The 23,247-nt window shown below is 38.0% G+C and overlaps 1 protein-coding gene across 4 annotated transcripts in view; it reads left to right on the forward strand.

Annotated features, from left to right (window-relative positions):
• The window catches only part of LOC139972901 (uncharacterized), a 95,967-nt gene that overhangs the window by 49,433 nt on the left and 23,287 nt on the right, over positions 1–23,247 (forward strand). For all 4 annotated transcript variants that reach the window (XM_071979210.1, XM_071979209.1, XM_071979212.1 and 1 more), the window contains exons 3-8: positions 651–767; positions 2,473–2,630; positions 12,882–12,945; positions 18,066–18,161; positions 19,715–19,812; positions 20,250–20,381. In XM_071979210.1, coding sequence (XP_071835311.1) covers positions 651–767; positions 2,473–2,630; positions 12,882–12,945; positions 18,066–18,161; positions 19,715–19,812; positions 20,250–20,381 — 665 coding nt within the window. The remainder of the gene's footprint in view (positions 1–650; positions 768–2,472; positions 2,631–12,881; positions 12,946–18,065; positions 18,162–19,714; positions 19,813–20,249; positions 20,382–23,247) is intronic.

The following is a 23,247-nucleotide window of genomic DNA, read 5'->3' on the forward strand; positions in this document are numbered from 1 at the left end:
GTCTTGGCACATGCAACTTTCGATGTACCAGGATGTACGGTCAGGATTACTTGTTATCCATAAAACAGGACAGCGTTTATTCATGTGTTATGTACCTTTGTCCATGATACTGTATTAATACAAACTGCACTCTCCATCATATCAACATATTGCACCTAAGAAATGTAGTGCTCCGGTGAGAGCTTGTCGAGCTATATCTACTTGAAAAAGTGTGGTCCTCAAAGATGACAAAAAATTGAGGATTAGGTTCATGGTTGTTTGGACATCCTGAGAAGTTTACATATTTAGACTTGTGATAGGAAGTGACAGGTACAGTACATGTATGATCTACTGTACAACTGAAGATAGGAGAAGAGGCACGATCTGTACATCATAGTGTAGATGTATGTTAAGTGAGACTGGGGGTAGGGAGGAAGTTGTTCAAAGAATGCCAAAAATTGTGGGTAGTAGTCAAAAGTACCCGATTTTGGACAGTTATGTTCCCGATTTTGTTGATTAAGAAAGGCAATGAAATGGCGCTCCAATTTGATGGCAGTTTTATAGGCATCGACAACATTTATCACAATCATGTAAAACATATCGGACTTGGTTTAAATAATTTTGTTTGATTTTCTTATTATTCTATTTTAACTCTTATTCTTTGGTTCCAGGGGATGTCAGAGTCCACTCAGCTGACCTCGCTACCAAGAGTCACAAAAGCAAAAAGAAACTCCTCCTTTCAAAGAAGACAACGGCAATCCAAAGAGAGGGCAGTATAGAAAGGAAAGGTACGTACATATGAATTCTATCTAGACAGCACCACCAGCATGCTCGTCCTTCTCATCAGTTAAAAGGAAGATGTACTTTAAAAAAAAAGAAGGAAATACCTTGACCTGTCTTGTCAAGATGGGTTACAGTAGGTGGGGGTGCCATTCTTCTGAGCAAGTGATCAGGCTCAGCAGACTTATGAATAGATGGAAGCACACTCTGGAATATGACAGACGCAGGGGATCGAGTCTAGCTGCTAGCTTGTTGTGATGAAGCTGTTTAAAGCCCCCCCCTAAGCCTCCCACCCCATCAATTATTCAGTCTCGACTATCTAAATAATAAATTTTTTCAGTAATATTGGGTAATAATTAATGACACATTCACTACGATGTGCATTTCTGCCAAAATTGGCCTGTTTGCGGGGATTGAGCCCAAAAAAAATAAAAGGTGTCCCATTCTCTGTAACTTTTTGGTGTAGATGGAAAACATTAATCGGACGTACATGCTTTCATATTCATATATTATATTTATTAATGGGTTGAAGCTCTTCATTCGCTCGATCTCTGCAAATGGGTCAAAAACCTTGTTGGAAAAAGTACACGTATCATCACGGTTGTGTGATTAGTTAGTTTACTTCACTAGACAGTAATATTATCAAAAACTTCTCTAGAGTGAGGGATAAGTTCACCAATGAAGCAGTCAATTAGTGAACAAATTTTACAAGCAATGTTCAGTGACGGTTTGAGTCAAGAACAAGTCCGCTTAGTTTGTGTTTATAATGGCAAGAGTAATGGGGCTTCAAAAGCAAATTATGTATGGAATACACTGTGTACTTTCAATTTGGAGGTCCTGATAAAATTAGACAAAAGAGCATGTTTTTGAAATTGTGTGCTTGGAGAGTATAATATATATCTCATGATAATATTGGTATCAAATTAATGCTTCAGCTATTAGTCTTTTGCCAACAAATTAATTTGGTTTGGTCCCAAAAGGTAATTAATATACGAATGATGTAATTAAGCATGGATCTGAAAATAAGTCAAGCTAAGCAAACGTTGGAGCGAAAAGCTCAAGAGTTGAGTGCATGGGTAAAAACACCATACACCCTACTGTACACAACACTGAGTGGGTTATTAAACATAATCTTCCGATTTTTTGTTGTTGTACCTCCTTGCCATAACGAACATCGATGAATCTGACAAACAATTCCCCTCGTAAAATGTTCCAAAACTCTTTTTTTTGTTTTCCCCTTGTCTAAATGCTCTTTCTGTGGGCAGCAAACATTTATTGTTTGATTAATACTTCTCTCTAAGTAACATTGTAATTGAATAAAAGCTCTGCCCCAAGAACATCCTGTCAATGTTTTCTCTCCAGCAAAAGTCCTGTTAATTTGCAATCTTACCGTTTTTATACTCAACGCGACACTTTTTCGTTGTACTGTACCTCAGTTGCATGTACAGATATATATATCAAAAGAGCAATTTTTTTTGATCTGCTCAAAATTCTGAATCCCCCCCCTCCCCCCACCTCCCCATGTAAGATATTTAAAACTTTTGACATATAAGCCAATGTATGTAGAAGACTAGAAGACTATCATAGAAGTAGGTTTACCCAAAGGTACACAAAAAAACATGCCTTTATATTCAGTGGGATTTGCATGATGTACCTATAACAAGTACCCTTATTGAAAAGAGCCAAACGCAGTGTTTTTTTTCTCCATCTCAGACCATCCTATTCGACGCATGCCAGCAAGGGTAAGGCGGTGCAGTTCCTGCTGCTACAGTACAGTGAGGAAGAAGCGCCCAGATAGGAGAGCGGCTGAATGTATCCGAAACTCGGTTTGCGATGCTCAGGTCGACCACACATACCCAGGGGAAGCCAAGGTAAGAGTTGCTCAACAGATGGGGTCTGTGATCAAAAGAGGGGTATATTGATGGCTTTCGTATAATTAAAGGGATGGTATCAGGGTGAAAGTTCGTTTTTGTGGCCGACGAGGAGGAACCTCAATTCTAGGCATCGAGTTCCATTTGAACTCTCTCATCTTTCATCGTGAAATTTGCAATTCCCACATGTGGCTCTCTTTCTTCAGTCAAGATGGAGCAACTGTACCCTTGATTTTACTACAGGAAATGCGCCAGAAACTTTTGCTGTCAACCCAGTGTTGAGGTACAGTAGACCCTTTTGATCCACCCCGTACAAGCTGCGAAACGATATATCGAAAAATTAAATTATTTGGAAGAGTAGACTGCACGAAGAATCTGTGATGTTACATGTACCGTACAGTAGATATTAAAACTCAAAAAGTTGTTTTCTCCCTCACATGAAAAGATTTCTAGGGTTTGACTGTCACATGGTCGTTTAGGCTTGAATATTAATGACCGTATATGTTTGGGGTGATACCTCAATACCTTCAGGCAGAACTTTTCCTTGTCAATCATACTGCGTGATGATACTTAGCTCACTGATTCCCTGTCAAAGTTCATCAAATGTTGATTTCCAGGAACGGTGGGTCAATTATTTTTTGAGATGATAAAAGCCAAATTGTGGACTGTATTGTTTGTGCAAAACGCAACAGGGCTCACAGTTATTGATGCGATACGTAGAATATCACAATAGGCTGGAAAGGATCATTGTAGCACAACGGGGGGGCCGTACTTAACTTGAACACAAAGGAGCCAGGTGCTCATTTGACTGTTTCCAAGAAGCTTAAATATTTCATTCTTCCAACTATTGATTATTATTTGTTTCCTTTTTTATTTTTTTTGGTGTGTAGGGGGGAGTAAGGGTTATACAATACACTTCAACTGTGTAGTTAATAGCCACTGTATGTAGCCTTTATATAATGGTTCTGGTGCACCCACCATATATGGGAACCGTACCACTCTGTACATGGGCCGTTCTGAATATTTTCACTGTCCTGTGGGATGAAAACTCTTTGGAATTGCTGACTAAACTTATCCGGGATGTTTTTTTCGGGTATCAGATCTGAAGAGCCAAAGAAACGAGATGGAATAATTGGTACCCCATGGCAACCGTTTTTTTCTTCTTCATATCTTCATTGTCCTACTTTGGACGCCTTATTTGGACATTTATTGCCAGTGAGGCCTACATTTTATTGGCAAGAAGAGAACTTAGGAGCTTGTTTTGAATGTTTTTATCTCATTGGGAAAAGGGATAATGGATGGATCGTATTTACCACTAATTGGGACAAAATGGGGGGGGGGGTAGTGGGGGGATGGAGGGAGGGAGAGAGAGGATGAAAAGAATGTTTAATTCCTTCTGAATATTCTTTGTCAGTTCAATGTTTAATTATCCACTACATCTAGTTTTGTTGTTGTTGTTGTGGTTGCTGAGTAAGACATTGTAATAATTAGACTACTTTATCTCTGAACTCTGTAAATGGAGTTTCGACCTTATTTGGCTATGTTTGCACCATGTATGGTAAAGTATTTTTGCTGAATAACTTCTTTATCAATTGAAACAGCGAAACATGCAGAAGTCAAGTCGGGGTTCAAATATCCCTAACGGGGAAAAACAAATTTGGAAAGAACATTACGTATCGTCAGAAAACTTTATATCAATATTTTATCCTAACCAAAATTTTTGCTGTGAACTTTAAGTGTCTTCTGCCAGTCACTGTGTGCCTGAAAGTGTTCACTAAATTATGTCTCGATGCCTTCGATGCCTTCCATCATTCCTCCTCCATCCTCACCGATCTGCTCGACAAGCTTGTATGCCCTGTATGCCCCATATGCCCCGTATGCCCATGCAGTAATGTTAAAACAAAAACAACGAGAAATGGGTGAATGAACTCGCACAGTGAGTGTAATAGTTGCATAAAAGACTATGAATCTGAAATGGTTGTTCATAATGCCCCTCAGTAAAAATCTTCCATCCGATTACCCGCGTGTCGTTTCCCCTCCATATATTCCAAAGCGCGTGCCTCCGTACATCCATCGTCTATTTACACTCAAATTTTCTTTTTTCTTATTTCCTTCTCTTTTTTTCTGTCTGCGAATATGATTCTGATATTACCAGCCCAACTGTGATTCTGTGGGCGTATGTATAAATTAGCCTGGAAATTACCAACTCTGGCCCCCTGGAATCAAATTTTAATACCTCTCGCCATTTGTAAAGAAACATAGCGTAAATTGCATTTTAATATGGGAAGGTGAGTGTTGTGGAGGCCGATATTTGCATACATGTATCTGTTGTGGGTTGCTGCTGCGTTCAGAGATAAAGCTGACATGTTTCCTCTTGCTACAAAAACACTCGATGCGACTGCAATTTGAAGGCAGTGTCTGTGAATAATTTAGGATCAAGAGACTACAGTACTTAAAATTGCTGTAATATTTTAGCAACTTTATAAAAAGAAAAGAACAGGAAGAAAATATAATGGAAAAGATCAATTTCTTTATAATTTTAAAGCAGGTTTTTTTTGGGTGGTGGTTTTTTTTTGTGTTCGGTCAAATCAAATCTACAAGTATGATTCAAAATAAGAAATGTTGGAGTCAGTCAAACTATCAAGTCCCTGCAGGATTTCCTCTATATCAAGAATTATCAGTAGAAGGATGGTTTTCAAGGCAGATCGCATGAGTTCTGTTTAAGGCACATTGTCAAACAAGTAAAGCTGCAGCAAGCTGCAGAACCTGCAGCGAGGCTGTATCACATTGAATCATGGACAGTTATCAGAGTGGACGGATTCCATGTGATAGCTGAATCAATACCAAACAATAGAGATTAAACACTTCTGCTATTTTGAATTTGAAGTAGCTGTAATTTGTGCATATCTACAAAAATTATGATATATTAATATGAAAGACTTCAATATTACTGAATGTGACTCTTAAAGGGGACCTTTTTCATATCAGTGACTAATTAGTATCAATGTTGTCTGGTACATGGTCAAAAGCAACACATTGGAAAGGTTAGAAAGTGTGAGGGAGGGGGAGGGGTGGTGGATGGAGAGAGGAAATATGACAGGAGAGTAAGAGGAAATATTGGTAAAGCTACAGTAACCATGATTTCTACCCAGTTGGTAACCTCAGAAGGTCAATCTGGGCCATTAACTCAGTAATAAGTCCTGGTCTTTTGAACTTGGTTAATTAGTTCTTTTTTGCTCAGTCTAGAAGTTTTGAAACTTGGCAGTTTTTATTTACAATCAACAATTGTATACATGTACCTATTGCTTGTGTTGGGAATGTCTTACACACCACTATACAGTATTGTAGAGACACCAGCACCAACGATATCTAGGTCAAACGCTGTCCTCGAATAAAATGTAGTCAAGCTCTTTACTGAAGTGGTAGATTACTGTATAGTGTATTCAGTAGCTAGAACAATATGAGTGGCCCACTCTGTTATAAGTGCAAGGTCAAACAAGCCAGTGAAAGTCATTTTGATTTTGTAATCAGAAACCAAACTCTTGCGAAGAAAGTCATCCTTCCTCACTCTGATGTAATCTTCCTCTTCAAGGGGGTGCCAGGGTGAGTTTTAGTGGCAGCAGAAGTCAGATGTTGTCAAAAGATCTCATCTTGTTTTCATAGAGTATACACAGATTATATAATTTGGCAAGGACAACATGATTGGGATGGAATTCGTCAATGACCATTTACAATCATCATCTCTTAACAATAATCTTAACAATAAAAATGGTGGTTCTTTATTAGACCTGTAGAAATGTTTGAAGAGTTTTAAATTCTTGTTCCAACTAACATTAACTATAAAATGGACTGTTCATGTTACAGCATACACAATTATTAAGCTTTCAAATAAGAGCCTAAAGGTGGGGTAAAAGTTGTCATGAATACAGTTCAAAGCAAGATGACGATGCCAGAGAGGCTTTGGGTTTTGGCTTTTCCGTAAGACGTCAGTCAAGGACGGTCACCGGATGTCTGTAGACTTGGTGGAGGGAGCTAGAGGGTCGGTGAAAGACTTGTGATCAGAGATAGATTACGAGGGAGTCAGTTCATACAGTACATGTACAAAAGACATAAGTTTGTAATATTTATGTCAAGATAGACAGTCCATGCTACACGAAGATGATGAAACTCTCGCGATGTAGTATTTAAGTTCATAATTTGAACCGATCGCAAAGACCTGTGGGAATTTACAGTCGCTGAAATCTTCATTCTCTGTCAATTTACTTTGCCAAATTGCTGCGAATTATTTCTCCGGGAAGTAAAAAAAATGTGTACCATCGAGGATTTAAGATACTGGGTTAGAAATAATATTGAAAATGTGTTATCTATGGGTTAGCAATGAGAGGAGGGGGGTGGGGTGCGGGTGGGATAGAACACAGGGGGGTGGGGGTGCAGGTGGGATAGAACACAGATGGCTAATGTCGGTCATGCTGAGAGAAGGAGGTAGAGTGTCGCGATCTTCTGAGAAACAAAGTCAAAAATGAAATTCACCATGATCAACAAAGTATTAATTATAAGCCATTGGTGCCAAGGTTAAATGTTTATTGGTCGTATTGATGTAATGTTGATATGGATGGCACTCCTATGCAGATGGTATGAGCATAAAGATGTTGCTATACAGTATGGTTAAATAATTCAGTTAGATTTGCTTCACTCACTAATTACTTGGTTATTGACACATTGCAATAAATTAACCGATCGACACTGCAAGGGCAGCGAAGCATTGACGTGACATCATTAAATAAAGGACCATGATGCAATGGCTCGTCTCACACACTTACTCTAGAACAGATGGGGTTATACTTTGTAGAAAGAGTTGTGTAGATGGTACTGTATTAAAATGAATGCGTGCCTCAATGATGTAAGTCACTGATGTGTGGTACAGTTATTGCACACTCAACAAACTCAATGGTGTTCACTTTTCTAGTATATACAGTATATATAGAGATACATACATACATGTACAATGTAGCCATATAAATAAATTGACTGAATTTTATCAGTGACATTCATAATTTGTTACTACACAATGCAAAATGCTACAATATATTGCAAGAAGTTTTGAGTAAGCTGAGCCACAAGATGTTAAACAGGGGACAAAAAGAAGAAGGTTGTTATATTTAAAGTTCAGGAAATGATTAAAAATGAAACAAAACACAACATATATTAACAACAAAAAAAGTGTTGAGAAATGTCAATTTGTTGTATTGTTCCAAGAAACCACATGTTGTGTCTTTCTGGAACAGCCCAGGGTTATCTCATTAATAAAAGCTGCTAATACTTAATTCACCCAGTTTTTATCTTTTGTGATGATTGATTGAGTCGGCCGCTTCATCTGGAGTCGTTGAGAAGCCGAAATTGATTTTAACCGAATCCATGCCACTTTGGCGTACGTGGAAGAGATAATTAAAAACATGTTAGGTCCCCCTCAGAAAATGAGTACTTTTAAAAGTGTTACAATCGATCGACCATCAGAGGCCTAGAAAACATGATGGAACATGGTCAGTGAAGCAGAGCAATTTAGGGCAGTTCAACAGCAGTTGTAAGGTCTCGGTCAGTAGCCAGCGGCAACGACCTTTTTCTCGCAGCACAATTATTATACTGTATATAAATGTCAGGATTTGAATTATGTATGGTAATTTGTGCTTTGTTTAAATACTGTATTTAATTACTGAATGGTGTACAGGAGGTACCAGTGCCATGTTTTTAGTACTAATAGTTTCTGAGATATGACATAGATTAGGTGAGAAAAGCAACGGGGAAGAAAGAAAGGGTTTAAAAACAAAGTCCGTTGAAGCGGAAGGAAACAGGTCTTTCACCTTTCTGTCTGATAGCGATGCACAACATGACGAAATGCTACTTAACGAGTCGACTTACTGTACTGTAACGGTACTGTACTGTAACTGTACTCTAACGGTACTGTACTGTAATGGTACTGTACTGTACTGTAACGGTACTGTATTGTACTGTAACGGTACTGTACTGTAACAGTACTGTACTGTAACAGGTCTTTCACTTTTCTGTCTGATAGCGGTGCACAACATGACAAAATGCTACTTAACGAGTTGACATACTGTACTGTAACGGTACTGTACTGTAACTGTACTGTAACGGTACTGTACTGTAACGGTACTGTATTGTACTGTAACGGTACTGTACTGTAACGGTACTGTACTGTAACAGGTCTTTCACCTTTCTGTCTCATAAAGATGCACAATGCATGACAAAATGCTACTTAACAAGTCGACTTACTGTACTGTAACGGTACTGTACTGTAACGGTACTGTATTGTACTATGTATTGTACTGTAACGGTACTGTACTGTAACGGTACTGTACTGTAACAGGTCTTTCACCTTTCTGTCTCATAAAGATGCACAATGTATGACAAAATGCTAAGTTTAACGAGTCGACTTACTATACTGTAACGGTGTAGAAATGGCTTCAATTTTTTTCCTGAATTTTCATTGTCCAATCTGAGCCCATCTCTGCCCTTAAATGACAGTGTAGCAGCAACAGACCTACAGTAACATTTGATGCCTAAAAAACAAAAGATAATTTAAAGAATATTCAATGGTACTTTTTTCATTGTTTAAGTTTACCATATATATTGCTTTGATCTTTTGTTGAGTATTCAGGGAATTTACATGACAGGTGTGTAATTATCACGACCATACCTACTCCTGGGACCGCTGCCACATTAACGTCCCCATCGGACAAGTCGAAAGTGTACCTGGGCAATCGGTCATTTTCTCAAATACTGAAGAGTTCAAGGGACCTTCACTCATCATCACTGTATGTTTGCTTTCAAACCATTGAAAGAACAAAACAAAACCCTAGTTCCCAATTTACAAACCAGAAATACCATACCACATCCATAGTTCGCTTTAAAAGTGATTTTGATTAGGGTCAAGGGAATGTATTTCCTGATATGGATTTGAAATGAGGTATTAATGATTGTGAGGGGGAGGGGGAAAGGGGGAGGGGAACTTTAATAGCTGCACCACGCCTTTTCCAATACTGTCATAATTTAAGTTACACTGGTTAGTCAACAATTAATCATAGGCAGAGACTCAGCTTTAAATATTAAATTGCAGTGTGTGTCTTCATATTAATCCTAAACTTCCTATATTTTGCCTCTCTTTTGCTATGCCAAATAGTTATGATTGATTAATGCATACAATAGCCATTCACTAACGTTTGAATAGACTAGTACTGTAAGTGGCCTACTGTGGCTTCTCGATTGTCCGTAAATGGTACAAGATCATAGTTGCATTATACTGTACATCATACTGTAGCTGCAAGAAAATATGAAAGGTTTGCATATTCATGAAGCTCTACGAACAAAGTACACCCCTAGCTGATACATGAAGATACATGACTGGGAAGATTACACTGATTAAAAAGATGCACATGGAAAAGTAATTTTTCTGCTAAACCACTTTCATGGGATCTAAATTTTAATTTATAAAATGTTGTTCTATGATTTGTGCTTATATGGCTGTTCTAATTAGTATAGCCAAAGACATTTGCATGCATCATTGGATGGCCTTTTTACCATGACATTATAATAATTTAAGTAGTTCACTGTTCAGTATTCAAGCTGTTAACCAATTATTAAAATACTGTGTGTCTTTTCTTTCTGGGATGGGGGAAGGGGAGGGAGGAAGGGGGGTTTAATGGTAAATTTATCATTTTAACTATGTGGGGATATTTCAGGAACAATAAATTGCAATTGATCTGAATTTGATGTACTGTACACATTTTACTACCAAAAAGTTGATTTTGTTTACAGAAATTTTGTCGGTCTCGAAACGACCGGACAACCGTTGAAAACGTGTGTCCGGCTGTAGGCGTTTAATAAATTAACAGGAAATTTTGTTTCCAATCTCCACAAATTTGATATAATATTTCATAATGTGCAGACTTTGAACTGCATGTTTAAACATATTATTCTTGGTATAGATTTTGGTGGACCTACTGTAGAGTAACAGCTCTAGTAATATACATGTTTGTCGGTACTGTAATATCATTCTCTTCAACTGTATAATACTTTACAAACGGATTATGTTCCATTCATTGCAAGATGTAGTGTCGAGTAACGCTACCCGTATTAGCAAATGAAATTGGAAATAAATATCTGCGCCAAATGTATTTATAAATCTGAACAAACCCCCGACCCGAGAAGGCCGAGAAAGCTCAGGTGATCTGTTGAAATTGTTGCTTTGGGATATTTTTGCACTTAAAATAATAATAATTCCAGTCCAACAAGTTACATCTCTCATCGCTCTCCGATCTTTAATACGTCGCGGGGCAGGGTCGTACAAAGTTTTACTTCTCGTTTTAGGCCTTTTTCCCAAAGATTCATTGAGATGGATGGTAACTTTGCCAGAGAGAGAGAGAGAGAGAGAGAGAGCACCGGCCGAAATTAAGCAGAACTAGACGTGACTTCTAGCAATTTCTGAGCAGATATCGTCCTTGTACGCTCATGCCGAGCTTCAGTGAAGCCATTGAACCTTTATCGTATAACACCTCAGACGGAAGGACACGGCCATCCATCAAACACCAAAATTGGTTAAAAGCTGTCGGTATAAAAAAAAAATTAAAAAAAGTGTGTCTAAAGCCAAAATTTGGAAGGAAATTAGACAGCAAAGTGGCATCATCATTTTTGCCTACAAGTGGAGATTAAATTCCCTTTCTGTGTGCCCTTCAATCAGATGGTTTCTGTCATGCTCAATGATTACGAAAAAAAAAGGGGATAAAGGGGGCTTAAATTATTTCTCACACTTTAACCAAAATAAATCATAGTCATTTCCCATACATTTTTTTTATTAATTTCTTTTTGACGTTTTGGAGCCTCTCAGGGACTTGGGAAATATAATTTGTCGAGCATGTTATATCTTACTGTATCGTTATTCTTTTCTCTGGTGTGAATTAAACTTGATGGAAAGTTTGGGGGTTACCAGGTGCGTACATATATAGTTTTGCAAGAATTATGGTCACGTACAGTACTTGTATATGTACTGTAGACAAACAAGCCTGTGCTGGTTTGAATATACAGTATATTAGAGACTTGTTTGTACCATTCATGTATAATGGTAAAACAAACTTGTTACAAAAAGATTGAATTGGATGGAGGGGAGGGGGGTATAGGGGGTGTATGGGGTATAGGGGGTAAGGAGAGACGGACTGTACACCATGATTGTACAGTTTGATACTTATAAAACATGGCTGCCTGAAATTTTCAACGACTTGAGAATTAGATTTGTGCAAACTTTCATGTACAATGGTTTTTACTCTTCCATTTTTCATAGATGGGGGTGGGGGGGGGTTCTCTTGTGCACTTTGTTAATTTTGTTAATGTGGACAGAATGACATCCTCACTTCATGCCTGGTTTAAACCTCCTAGACTTTGCTTCGAATTTTGTTGCAATTTGTACGTAGCCAGAATTTGCCCACTCCACCATTACACCAGTACAAGAAGGATATTACGGTACCTAATTACACAAAATTCTGTTGTTTTACTTTACCAAAGATCTCATCAGGATTATCACTCTGTGCATTTATACAGCAATGCAGTGGGCCTACAGTTTTTTGGGAAACATTCATTTCAGAGTATTTAATAGTAAGATTAATGTCTTTAGTTGCAATGTTTGAATCAATATTTTGTTTGGGCTTTGGTATGATTAATGGTAAATATAATTACCATAAAGTGTTTGTGGATGACAAATTTGTAATTTGTCAGAATGGAATGGAATCGGTTTAGTTAGCTACTGGTTAATGAATGGTCTTTGAATAAAAAAGGAAGACGAAATTATTCTTTGGGGATGATGGAGAGGATGGGAGTAGGAGGGGGGGGGGTTGGGGAGGGAAGAATGAGGAGTAATGGAATGTGAGACTTTCTGGCAATCATCAAAATGATGTAAAAACCTCCCAAAATATCTTCTATCCTCTCTGCATTCTGTTCTGCTTATCAATGATGTTACAGAGAGACTTGTCTGGCATATAGTGAATGACAGTACATTCCATTTATTATTTTGGTGAACAGCCTCTTTGCGAATTGTTAAAATTATTTTCAGCCATTTGAGTATAGATTTAAATGAAAAATAGAAAACAAAGGAACATGGATTGTGGATCACAGCTCACTGGAAAGAAAAACTATCGTGTAAACTTTTTCTGACGTTTTTCTGTCTTTTTCCTTTAAATTTTTCAGGCAATGCTCGACAGATTGGGAAGATGGGACTTTGATATGTTTCATCTGGAGGAGGTGACTGGTGGTGAGTTACAAACTAGGGACAGTTTGCTTGGGCTGGGGGGGTGGGAGGGGGAGTGTGGAGGAGGTAAGACAAGGGAGGATTTGGGGGGGGGGGAGAACAGTGCAGGATATGAACTGGAGTGTTGTCATGTCAAAGAAAAAGGAGTTGTGCTTTTGGGCAGCTCCTAAACTCTGCTAGTTGAGCTTCTGTGATCCTTTGCATGGGGGTCACCACGGTGAGTGAAGTTGCGAGTCCATCGACATCTGAAACAATTAATTACAACAAAATGGTAAGTATACATTACAATGGTATACAGCATACATTATGTATGGTAAGCATACATTAAATTATAAGCATACATTACAACATGGTAAGCATACATTAATACATTAAGCATACATATACTAATAATGGTAAGCATACATTAAATGGTAAGCATACATTAAGCATACATTTAGTTAGTTGATTTGCAGCACTGAAGGACAACAGGACAGTACAGTACTAGTCAACTGCTTTTCCACACTATATATATATAGACTGTATGTACTGTACAGCTAGTAGGCAACTACCAGTAAAGTGTGATTTAAAAGATGTTAAAACGGAAAAGATAACGATGACCGCTGATTTTAGAGGTGAAGTTGGGATTTATTTCGGTAATAGCCTTTTCAAACATACGCCATATTTGGAGACCCTGTTTGACCTCCTGACCCCAAGCAGGGTAGTACACCAGTAATATGTGCAATATAAAGATACTACTAATACAGCAAGAAGAGAACAATACAGATTACTACAAAAGATAAAACCCTTCCTTTTTTGGAATTCGTGGAAAAAAAATACAAAGTTTTCTTTCTGAGTGGGTAGAATTCGGAAGGAGGATTGAGTGGGTTGGAGTCTCAGTTGGGGATTTGCAAAAAAAAGTTGTGGTGAATTTTGTGATTTGAAAGATAATTATACATTCCTTTTTGAATGATATGCATTGTAAAACTTCCTGCATATTTTCGGGAAATTTGTCCCAGTCTTGCAGGATACAATGGGGATTTTGTTTTGTTTTGTGGTCACCAGTTGTCAAGAGGGCACGACCGAGTGGGAGTCACTGTTCGACTCCACAAGTTAAAAGTTGAGAATCCTTGCCATTGGCAGACATATCGCGGTTATTAAACCTACAGTGTCATCAATTTCAAAACAAGAACAATAGAGTAAAAAAAAATAATAATAAAAATGGAAAAATACTTTGGATTCATAGTGTCCCATTGTTACTTCACTTCAAAGGTCTTTATAATCAATTGTTGCATTAATTCAGTCAATAGCATTTTCTTTTTTGGCTTTGGAAAACATTGATTGTATTGTAAATGTCTCAAGGTTTTTTCCCTACATACCGCTAATGGGATTTTTTGTTACAAACTATAAACCTGTACATTATGTAGTGACAGGATTCCCCTCGCAGTGTTTTCCATTAAAAAAAAAAAAATTCTGTCATGACAGGAATTGCTTGCCTGTAAAAGTAAATCAATCAAATGACATTTCCTAGAGGACTTATCCCTTAATCGGGGAATAGATCTGCTTACTATCAGAATCCATAATTCTGAATTCTTCCTACTGTAGCTTCATGACACAAATGTAGCTAGCTAGATTTCTCTGTCCATCATTCAAGACATTCTTATGTTCATTCCCATCCATGTTTTGAAGTGCACCTGAAATTCATCATTTGAAAATGCAATTTGTGTTAATGGCTACAAACTATGTCAAGGATTGTTAGTTGTATAAACTTTTCCTTTAAATGTTTATTTTTTAATTAATTGAATTGTAACCACTCAGGCAAAGGATTTTTCTCCCCCATTTTTTTGTATAATTGAAGAAACAGGATGTGCAATGGAAATGGAATGTAATGTCTATTGCAACATTCTTCATGTCCTTTTAGTTCATTTCAGCCAATCAAGTAAAGTACTTCGTTAGTATAATTACGAAAAAGAAGAAAATGTTGAAATGTCCATACGTATTGAGTAATTGGTCTATCTCCTCTGATCGTTCATAGAATAATGAGCTGATCGGAACAAAGCCTACGATACTACCATCCCTAACTCTAACTTCAGAACAGTAATGTAATTATCTAATTAACCCGAGAAGTTAATTAGAGAGATCTGCCATACGTTGGTTTCAGAGCCTTCATGTCATGGAGAAATCCCAGCCGGATATTTGGAAACTATTTTTTTGCCAAATAAAGTTATTTTATGATTGTAGTGGTATCATCTATATAGGCTGCAGTCAACTGCAGTTATAAGACAGATTAATCAATCAAGCAATCTTTTGTTGAGAATTTGTTTGGCAAGAAAAAAAATGGGTTAATGATGAGGGTACAGGTTGGTGCTCTGTTGGCGATATAATTTCCAAAACCATTATCTACTCTTATTTCGGTGAGTTTGTTAATTCATCACAGACTGTCCAGCACAATGATCAATTATGCAGGGTTAATTCTATGCCCAACGTCAGTTTGTTTTATTGCCGTCTGAACGATTTTATCGGCGCACGTTTCAACGCCTTAGTATATTAAAGAGGGTCTTTTTGTTTTCAACGATCTGAGAATCAGTGGCCTCTCAAATTCAAGCCTAGTCCAAGTAGGTAACGGTGTGTGGTAAACCGGTTAATATGGTTACAACCGGAATCAGTATTAGATCAGTGTATCAATTGAGGCATTACGGAATGCATTATCGACACAAGTTTCAGTTTCGCAATTGACACAGAAAAGTGATTTGACAGAGTGCTAAAACTGCTGGGTTTTATTGCATAGCATTTACATATATGAAGAGCACACAGGCCGACGATAGTCCTATTTTAACCATGTGGGTGGGTCTGTGGTATAAATTAGTTACGGTTAACATTGATAATTTGAGAATGCTTCCCCGTCTGTGATGCTTATATGCCTTTTACATGGGATGTTCATCAATCACACATAGCTGGGTTGCCCACTTTACGATTCAGACCAAATAAGTCAGCAAGCTCTCCACTCGCAACCAAACGCCAAAATCAATATTGAAAAGACAACTGACATTGTCTCCAATAACGTCTTCAAAATGCATTAATACAAAGTAAATCAAGGACAAATGGTGTTAGGTATCATTTCTAAGTGCCCTGTTGATTCTGCAAAGCACAGAGAAGATGTCTTTTTCTTTTCTTTTTTTGGACAAGAGTGTAGTAGAATTTATGGAACAGATTGATCGAGGAAACATAATAACGCCCGAATAGAAGATGCAATGATGTCGACGCGAATGTTGTCTCTCAAAGTATTCCTGGAATTCTGTAGGCACGTCAGTATGAATTGTTGAATGTTGGTGATTTAAAGAAAGTGATTGAAAAGTTCCAGCATGACATAAAAAAAAGGAAAGTATGACACATCAAAGAAAAACAAATTGTACCTCGAAATAACTGATTAAAAGATGCATAAATAAAGCGATACTCTAGTTCGATGGTCCCACTAACTATATATGGGCTTGCAGAATTGTTTTTCCAAAAAATTGGAAAACTCATAGATCTATTGTTTTCAGAGCTTGCGGACATTCGTAGTCCCAGCTACAGTTTAATAGTGTTCGTTCATTTCTCAGCGTCAAATTCAGAGTCGTGGGTCACGGCTGGGTCGTCATAGAATCTCCGGTGTCTCAGAAACGGCTGCTCTAGGTTGTAGAGGCTTTGTCAATGGGGACAATTTTGTGTCCCACAATATTCTAGTAACTTTTGTTGTTTTTTTCCTTAAAAAAGTTGATGTTTAATAACCGTATTCAGCCGTTGCTGATGCGATTTGTGGTCGATTTAAGCAACAGATGGGAAATAATCAGACCCACCTCCTCCCCTCGGTTTAACGGTTGAGTGTGACGCAGATAGATACAATTGACCAGAATTCTGGTTTAAGAACTGCCGGAATGAAAACATGTACTGTACCGTCGATTCTCACAGTACGATGCTTTGAGGTATTCATTAATCAAAACTATAAACTGTAATTACCCCAGTGGGCTAGCCAAGCCCCGCCAGCTATAGAGATCTAGGTTAAATGGGGAAAATAAGGGACTTAATAACATTGTTGAATGCTAATTGGTACATAGAATTGAGGATTTTTATAAACACTCTGTCTCATTTGGACAATTTAATGGGCCAAACGGGACTAATCTCGTCTTATCTGGTACCCGGCACGGTTCGGTCGAGGTGACTTTACGGAACGTAGACCCTTAGTATTTACTCTTAAAAAACAATTTTTTTTTTTTTTTCTTGTTATACCAGGCTGCTTATAAAAAATAAAGTAAGCCTGTAGCCTATTGTATTTACAACATTACTTGTCTTGGGATTGTAAGTAAACATGTTTTGGTCTTTTGTTTTGTTGTTTAAAGATACTCAGTTTAATATTAACAAACATATCAAGAGCTTGATATGTTTGTTGTTTAATACCACAGACACATATCAACAGTTTAAAATCACCAACACATATCAACAGTTTAATACCACCGACACATATCAACAGTTTAAAACCACCAACACATATCAACAGTTTAATACCACCAACACATATGAACAGTTTAGTACCACCAACACATATCAACATTCTAAAACCACCAACACATATCAACAGTTTAATACCACCAACACATATCAACAGTTGAATACCACCAACACATATCAACAGTTTAATACCACCAACACATATCAACAGTTCAATATCACCACCATATATCATCAGTTTAATACCACCAACAATTATCAACAATTTATATCAACAGTTAAATACCACCAACACATATCAACAGTTTAATACCACCAACACATATCAACAGTTTAATACCACTCACACATACTGTATCAACAGTTTAACCTGCACAAGTTAACACACGCTTGCTGCAGTATCACAGGAGAAGACAAAATTTAAGGATCTTCTGAGGTGCACATACTGTGGTTTGTGTTGCAGGAATTTTTGGATATTATTGTCGCAAAATTTCCTGCAGCTTTGCCACGTTATAGCATTGGACTTAATTCTAGGCAAGACAGATCTGTTGCGAGTAATTTTGAGATCATAACTACATATTTTTTGAAGATTTTATTAATTGAGATACAGTTAGGGAAACTGCTTACATAAATGTTTAATATCTATTTTTCATCTATAGGTCACTCCCTCCAGGTTGTAGGGATGAAATTATTTGAAGAAAACAGACTAATATCTGAGTTTGGACTGGATCGATTTAAACTCTGGAGATGTTTTAGTAAGTCAAAAAAAAATCAGTTCCTTCAAACTGAGTTTTGGAAGTAACCATCATGGTGTATTCTTTCACAAACAATAAAGTCAATTTAATAATATCCTTTAATAATATATTAAATATCCTTGAATAATACTTCATTTAATAATGTAATTAATGACAACATATGTCAGACCAGGACAGGGATGAACTTTCTCAATTTGTGAATACTGCATAACTTTGTGTTTATTGTTCAGACTTCATTTCTGTGAACATTGCATAACTTTGTGTTTATTGTTCTGACTTCCCCTTTTCCAGTTCTACCATTTCTGTGAATTTATTGGCCCTCAAAACAATTTCCTTCCAAAAGGCATAAATCTTTTGTTCAAAAGAAAAGAAAAGAAATCCTGAAAATTTGTACACAAATTTTTTGTTGTCAGCCAAACTGGTGTACAGAGCTGCGAAACAAGTACAGTTTTTCCGTACTTTGTACGATAAATCATGATAAACATGGGTGCAGGGGTTTTCCCCTATAAAATATGGTATTTCAAAACAAAAACAGCAAAATAGTGGACCAATTATAAACTGACCTTATTCACCCCAGTAAACAGGGTAATGGTGTAATAGTTCAATTGGTTTTGTAGGGGAGTTTAGGGGGGGGGAGATTGTTTTAAAGTTTGAAAAGGTCTTTTTAGGTTGTAACCCCTCAGAAATTTTGAAAAACTCAAAAACAAGTGGAACTGGTCGTGACTCACATGCCTAATACCAAAAACCAACATTTCAAAACGCCATGAGTATGGAACGCAAAAAGGGCAAACTTATTTCATTGTCTAAACTAAGTTTGCTGTTGTCTAAACTAAAGTTGTTGCTGCTGTTTAGCCACCCTGTTGCTCAAACTCACGTTGATGTCTATAATTCCGTTGTCTAAACTTACGTTGTTGTCTAAACTTACGTTAAACTTAGCAACGAAATAAGTTTGCTCTTTTCGCGTTCCATATATGAAAGGGGTTGAAAACGGGATGTTGTATTAACAATCACATGAGCGACGTCCTTTCCAATGAGTGAAGTAACATTAGGCTAACAGTAACATTAACGAGAAGCCCAGCGTTATGCTATAGTGTGTACCCTTCCCATATTGTCGAACCCACAGTTTCCATAATTTCTAAATCCTTTGATCATAGATTTCACATTTCCTTGGAGGGAAATTTCTCTTCCAACCAAGGATGTTGGAGGCGTATCTACAATTTTCTAAATAATACTTTTTTAAGTACAAATATGTATTTACATTTTGTGGTAGTGCTTTTTAACCATGCATGCATTTCTCTCTCCTCGTGAATGAACCTAAGCTAGAAAACTAAATTGGTTGACAGGTAATTCTGTGAAGGTGTGAGGAGGGGGTCGCCAGGGGAAGGGGAGGGGGGTGGAGGGATGGAGAAAAGGCAAAGGGGAAGTCAAGCACACCCTTTGTTTTTGTTTTTGGTCCGGAATATTTTGTAACTCGAACAAAATCTCTTCACCCACACTTTTTGGTCGTTGAGAATATCCTCTTTGAATTTTTGTCACTTCTATTCTGTTTGCAGCTTTATTCGAATCCGGTTACCATGGCCACCCGTACCATAATTCCACACACGCCGCTGATGTCACGCAAGCTATGCACTGTTACCTACAAGAAAGCAAGGTAAATTACGAACCACCACGCTTTTCAATATTTTATTTTTTTTACCTTCCATCTCTTTCCACTTGTTTTAATAAATCATTAACTTATCTTCCTGCCACTCCAATATTTATATGTGAAGAAGATATACAGCACTCTCTATGTATTGAAAAGAATATTGTGGTTAACCGCGGAGGACTCATCGGTCTTATAGTCGAGGGACATTGGGGAGAGGAGAAGACAACCTAAAATGATATATTCTGTGTTAAAAGTATCACTGTGGAAAGAATATGTGCAGGGCCAATTCCTCTAAATCATTTGACAAATTGTAGGTAAACAGGCTGTGTAAAACCTCCCACTCTCTTCCCCCTCCCCCTCCCTCCCATTCCCTGGTGTGTATAAACCAAACACTGGTCACTTCTGAGTGTAATATTTTCTTCATGTTATTGATTTGATCGTAGCTGAAAGACACCTTGAGACCCCTGGAAGTGTTAGCTGCCCTGGTAGCAGCTGCGGCCCATGACTTGGACCATCCGGGAGTAAACCAAACCTACCTCATAGCAACAAATCATCATTTATCAAAGCTGTATCAGGTAAGGCTCTCTATAATATATAACATATAAACCCATACTGGATTCACAACTTAAACCAAGGGATTACCTTCAATGCAGATCTGTTCATCTGTAAAGCTACTTAGATACTATTCTAAGAGCTATCCCCTGGAGACTCATCATCTTAACAACTAGTTACTAGTCTGATTTCTCTTCCACCTGTATGTTTTAGGGGACGAGACCAATGGGAAGAGAAAGAACAAAAATGAAAGAAAGAAAAAACAAGAAAGGAACTAGAAATGTAAAGTACTGCTTCAGATGTGTGGAGAACCTATTGTAGTGAGTCAGTGTGCACACTCTTGTTCTACCCTAGTCAAACTGGTACTTTCCCTCTTGGGGGTTGTTACTCCTACTTATGGACTGGACACTGGAAGATTGGCATAAATAATAACATAGGGTTGCGTACTCATTGTGTTGCATGGAGCCTTGTACCAGTACTCATATCCACACCAAAGGGGGAGGGGGCCGGGGGGGGTGGGGGTTGGGGAGGGGTGTTCTCCTTGTACTTGTGCCTTCTGATGTACGACATTCCTCACATAACTCCACACAATCTGATGCTCATACCTTATATAGTTCCTCACATAACTTGCTCCACACACTCTGATGCTCATATCTACCTGCATAGTTCCTCACATAACTTGCTCCACACACTCTGATGCTCATATCTACCTGCTTATTGTTCCTCACATACCTTGCTCCACACACTCTGATGCTCATATCTACCTGCATATAGCTCCTCACCTACCTTGCTCCACACTCTGATGCTCATATCTACCTGCATATAGTTCCTCACATACCTTGCTTCACACACTCTGATGCTCATATCTACCTGCATAGTTCCTCACATAACTTGCTCCACACACTCTGATGTTCATATCTACCTGCATATAGTAACTCAAACCTTGCTCCACACACTCTGATGTTCATATCTACCTGCATATAGTTCCTCACATACCTTGCTCCACACACTCTGATGCTCATATCTACCTGTATATAGTTCCTCACATACCTTGCTCCACACCCTCTGATGTTCATATCTACCTGCATATAGTAACTCAAACCTTGCTCCACACACTCTGATGTTCATATCTACCTGTATATAGTTCCTCACATACCTTGCTCCACACACTCTGATGCTCATATCTACCTGTATATAGTTCCTCACATACCTTGCTCCACACCCTCTGATGTTCATATCTACCTGCATATAGTAACTCAAACCTTGCTCCACACACTCTGATGTTCATATCTACCTGTATATACTTCCTCACATACCTTGCTCCACACACTCTGATGCTCATATCTACCTGTATATAGTTCCTCACATACCTTGCTCCACACCCTCTGATGTTCATATCTACCTGCATATAGTAACTCAAACCTTGCTCCACACACTCTGATGTTCATATCTACCTGTATATACTTCCTGACATACCTTGCTCCACACACTCTGATGTTCATATCTACCTGTATATAGTTCCTCACATACCTTGCTCCACACACTCTGATGCTCATATCTACCTGTATATAGTTCCTCACATACCTTGCTCCACACCCTCTGATGTTCATATCTACCTGCATATAGTAACTCAAACCTTGCTCCACACACTCTGATGCTCATATCTACCTGCATATAGTAACATAAACTGATATGGTGTATCTTTAACAATCTCTGAAGAGGTCAATAACGTATTTTCCACTGAAAGGTTAATTATCCACACGTTAGAAAGACATTTCCGATGTCCTTTTATCTCTGCTATGTGTAGACCATTATCCACCCACACTGATGTACATGTTGTCAATGACATTCTCCATACATGCCATCAACCCCTCCCTCCCCCCCCACTGCCTCATACACACCCACCCACACACAACACATACTTTCTTTTCACACCTACAAGCTGTGAAGCTATTAGTCACATCTTTAACTGAAGGATTAAATTTTCTTAAAAAGAAAGGTCTTTGCTTCTGTCCATGTTATTGGGTTCTTAAAGAATTTTTATTCATGGTAAATGGTTAATATGACGTCAAATCAAAATTTTTGTCAAACCCTTCGCCTTCACTGCCAACACCTCCGGCAAATTAAAAAACAATGTACAGCAGAATCGTCAATATCAAGGCCGAGTTATCATTCAAATTCTGCCTTCTGGAGTGAAAACTTCAAAAGTAGGATCAAATTTACTCTCTTGCTCTTTTGAATAAACGAGAGTAAATTACCTTGACTTTTTTCCCTTTTTTTTTTCTTTAAAACTTTGTGTTCTTTCCTTTTTTTCAATATTTTGTCTGGCTCTTAATTTTCCTGCATAATTTAGCCACATAGCCGACGGTTGACAGGCTACGTGTCAGTCTGCATTTGGAGTGAAACAATCCGTAAACGTGAAACAAGAAATAAAAGACCTAAGTTGCTTTCTAACCCGAAACTCGCAAATTTTCTCTTAGAGGAATATTTCGACGGTGCCAGGGAAGGAGGTTGGGAGCAATTGTCATCTGGGTTTGATAGATGTCGGCACGGAGGCCGTTTAGGCGCCCCTGGCAACTCTCCGGCTAAACTTAAAGTGATCCAAAAATTAAATCAACCGGTGAATCTTTTCCTCGGATGAAACCTCAAGGGGGCGACGTTTTTGTTTGTATCCCAAAGTTAGGAAATGACAGAGGCCTAGAGAAACAAAGAAACAAAAACAATACAGTTAACTGGACTAAATGATTGAAGTTTTAAATTACATTAGCCTTTTAAGAATCAACCTGTATTTCGGCTTTTATTCTTCGTCACGTATGACTCATTCGGTGTTCACACGAGATGTGTGGTTCACGGAGGTGGTTAGCCTTGGAGGGAGGAAGGGTGGCTGTC

The sequence above is a fragment of the Apostichopus japonicus genome, chromosome 9, assembly GCF_037975245.1.
Source record: "Apostichopus japonicus isolate 1M-3 chromosome 9, ASM3797524v1, whole genome shotgun sequence".
NCBI lineage: Eukaryota > Metazoa > Echinodermata > Holothuroidea > Aspidochirotida > Stichopodidae > Apostichopus > Apostichopus japonicus.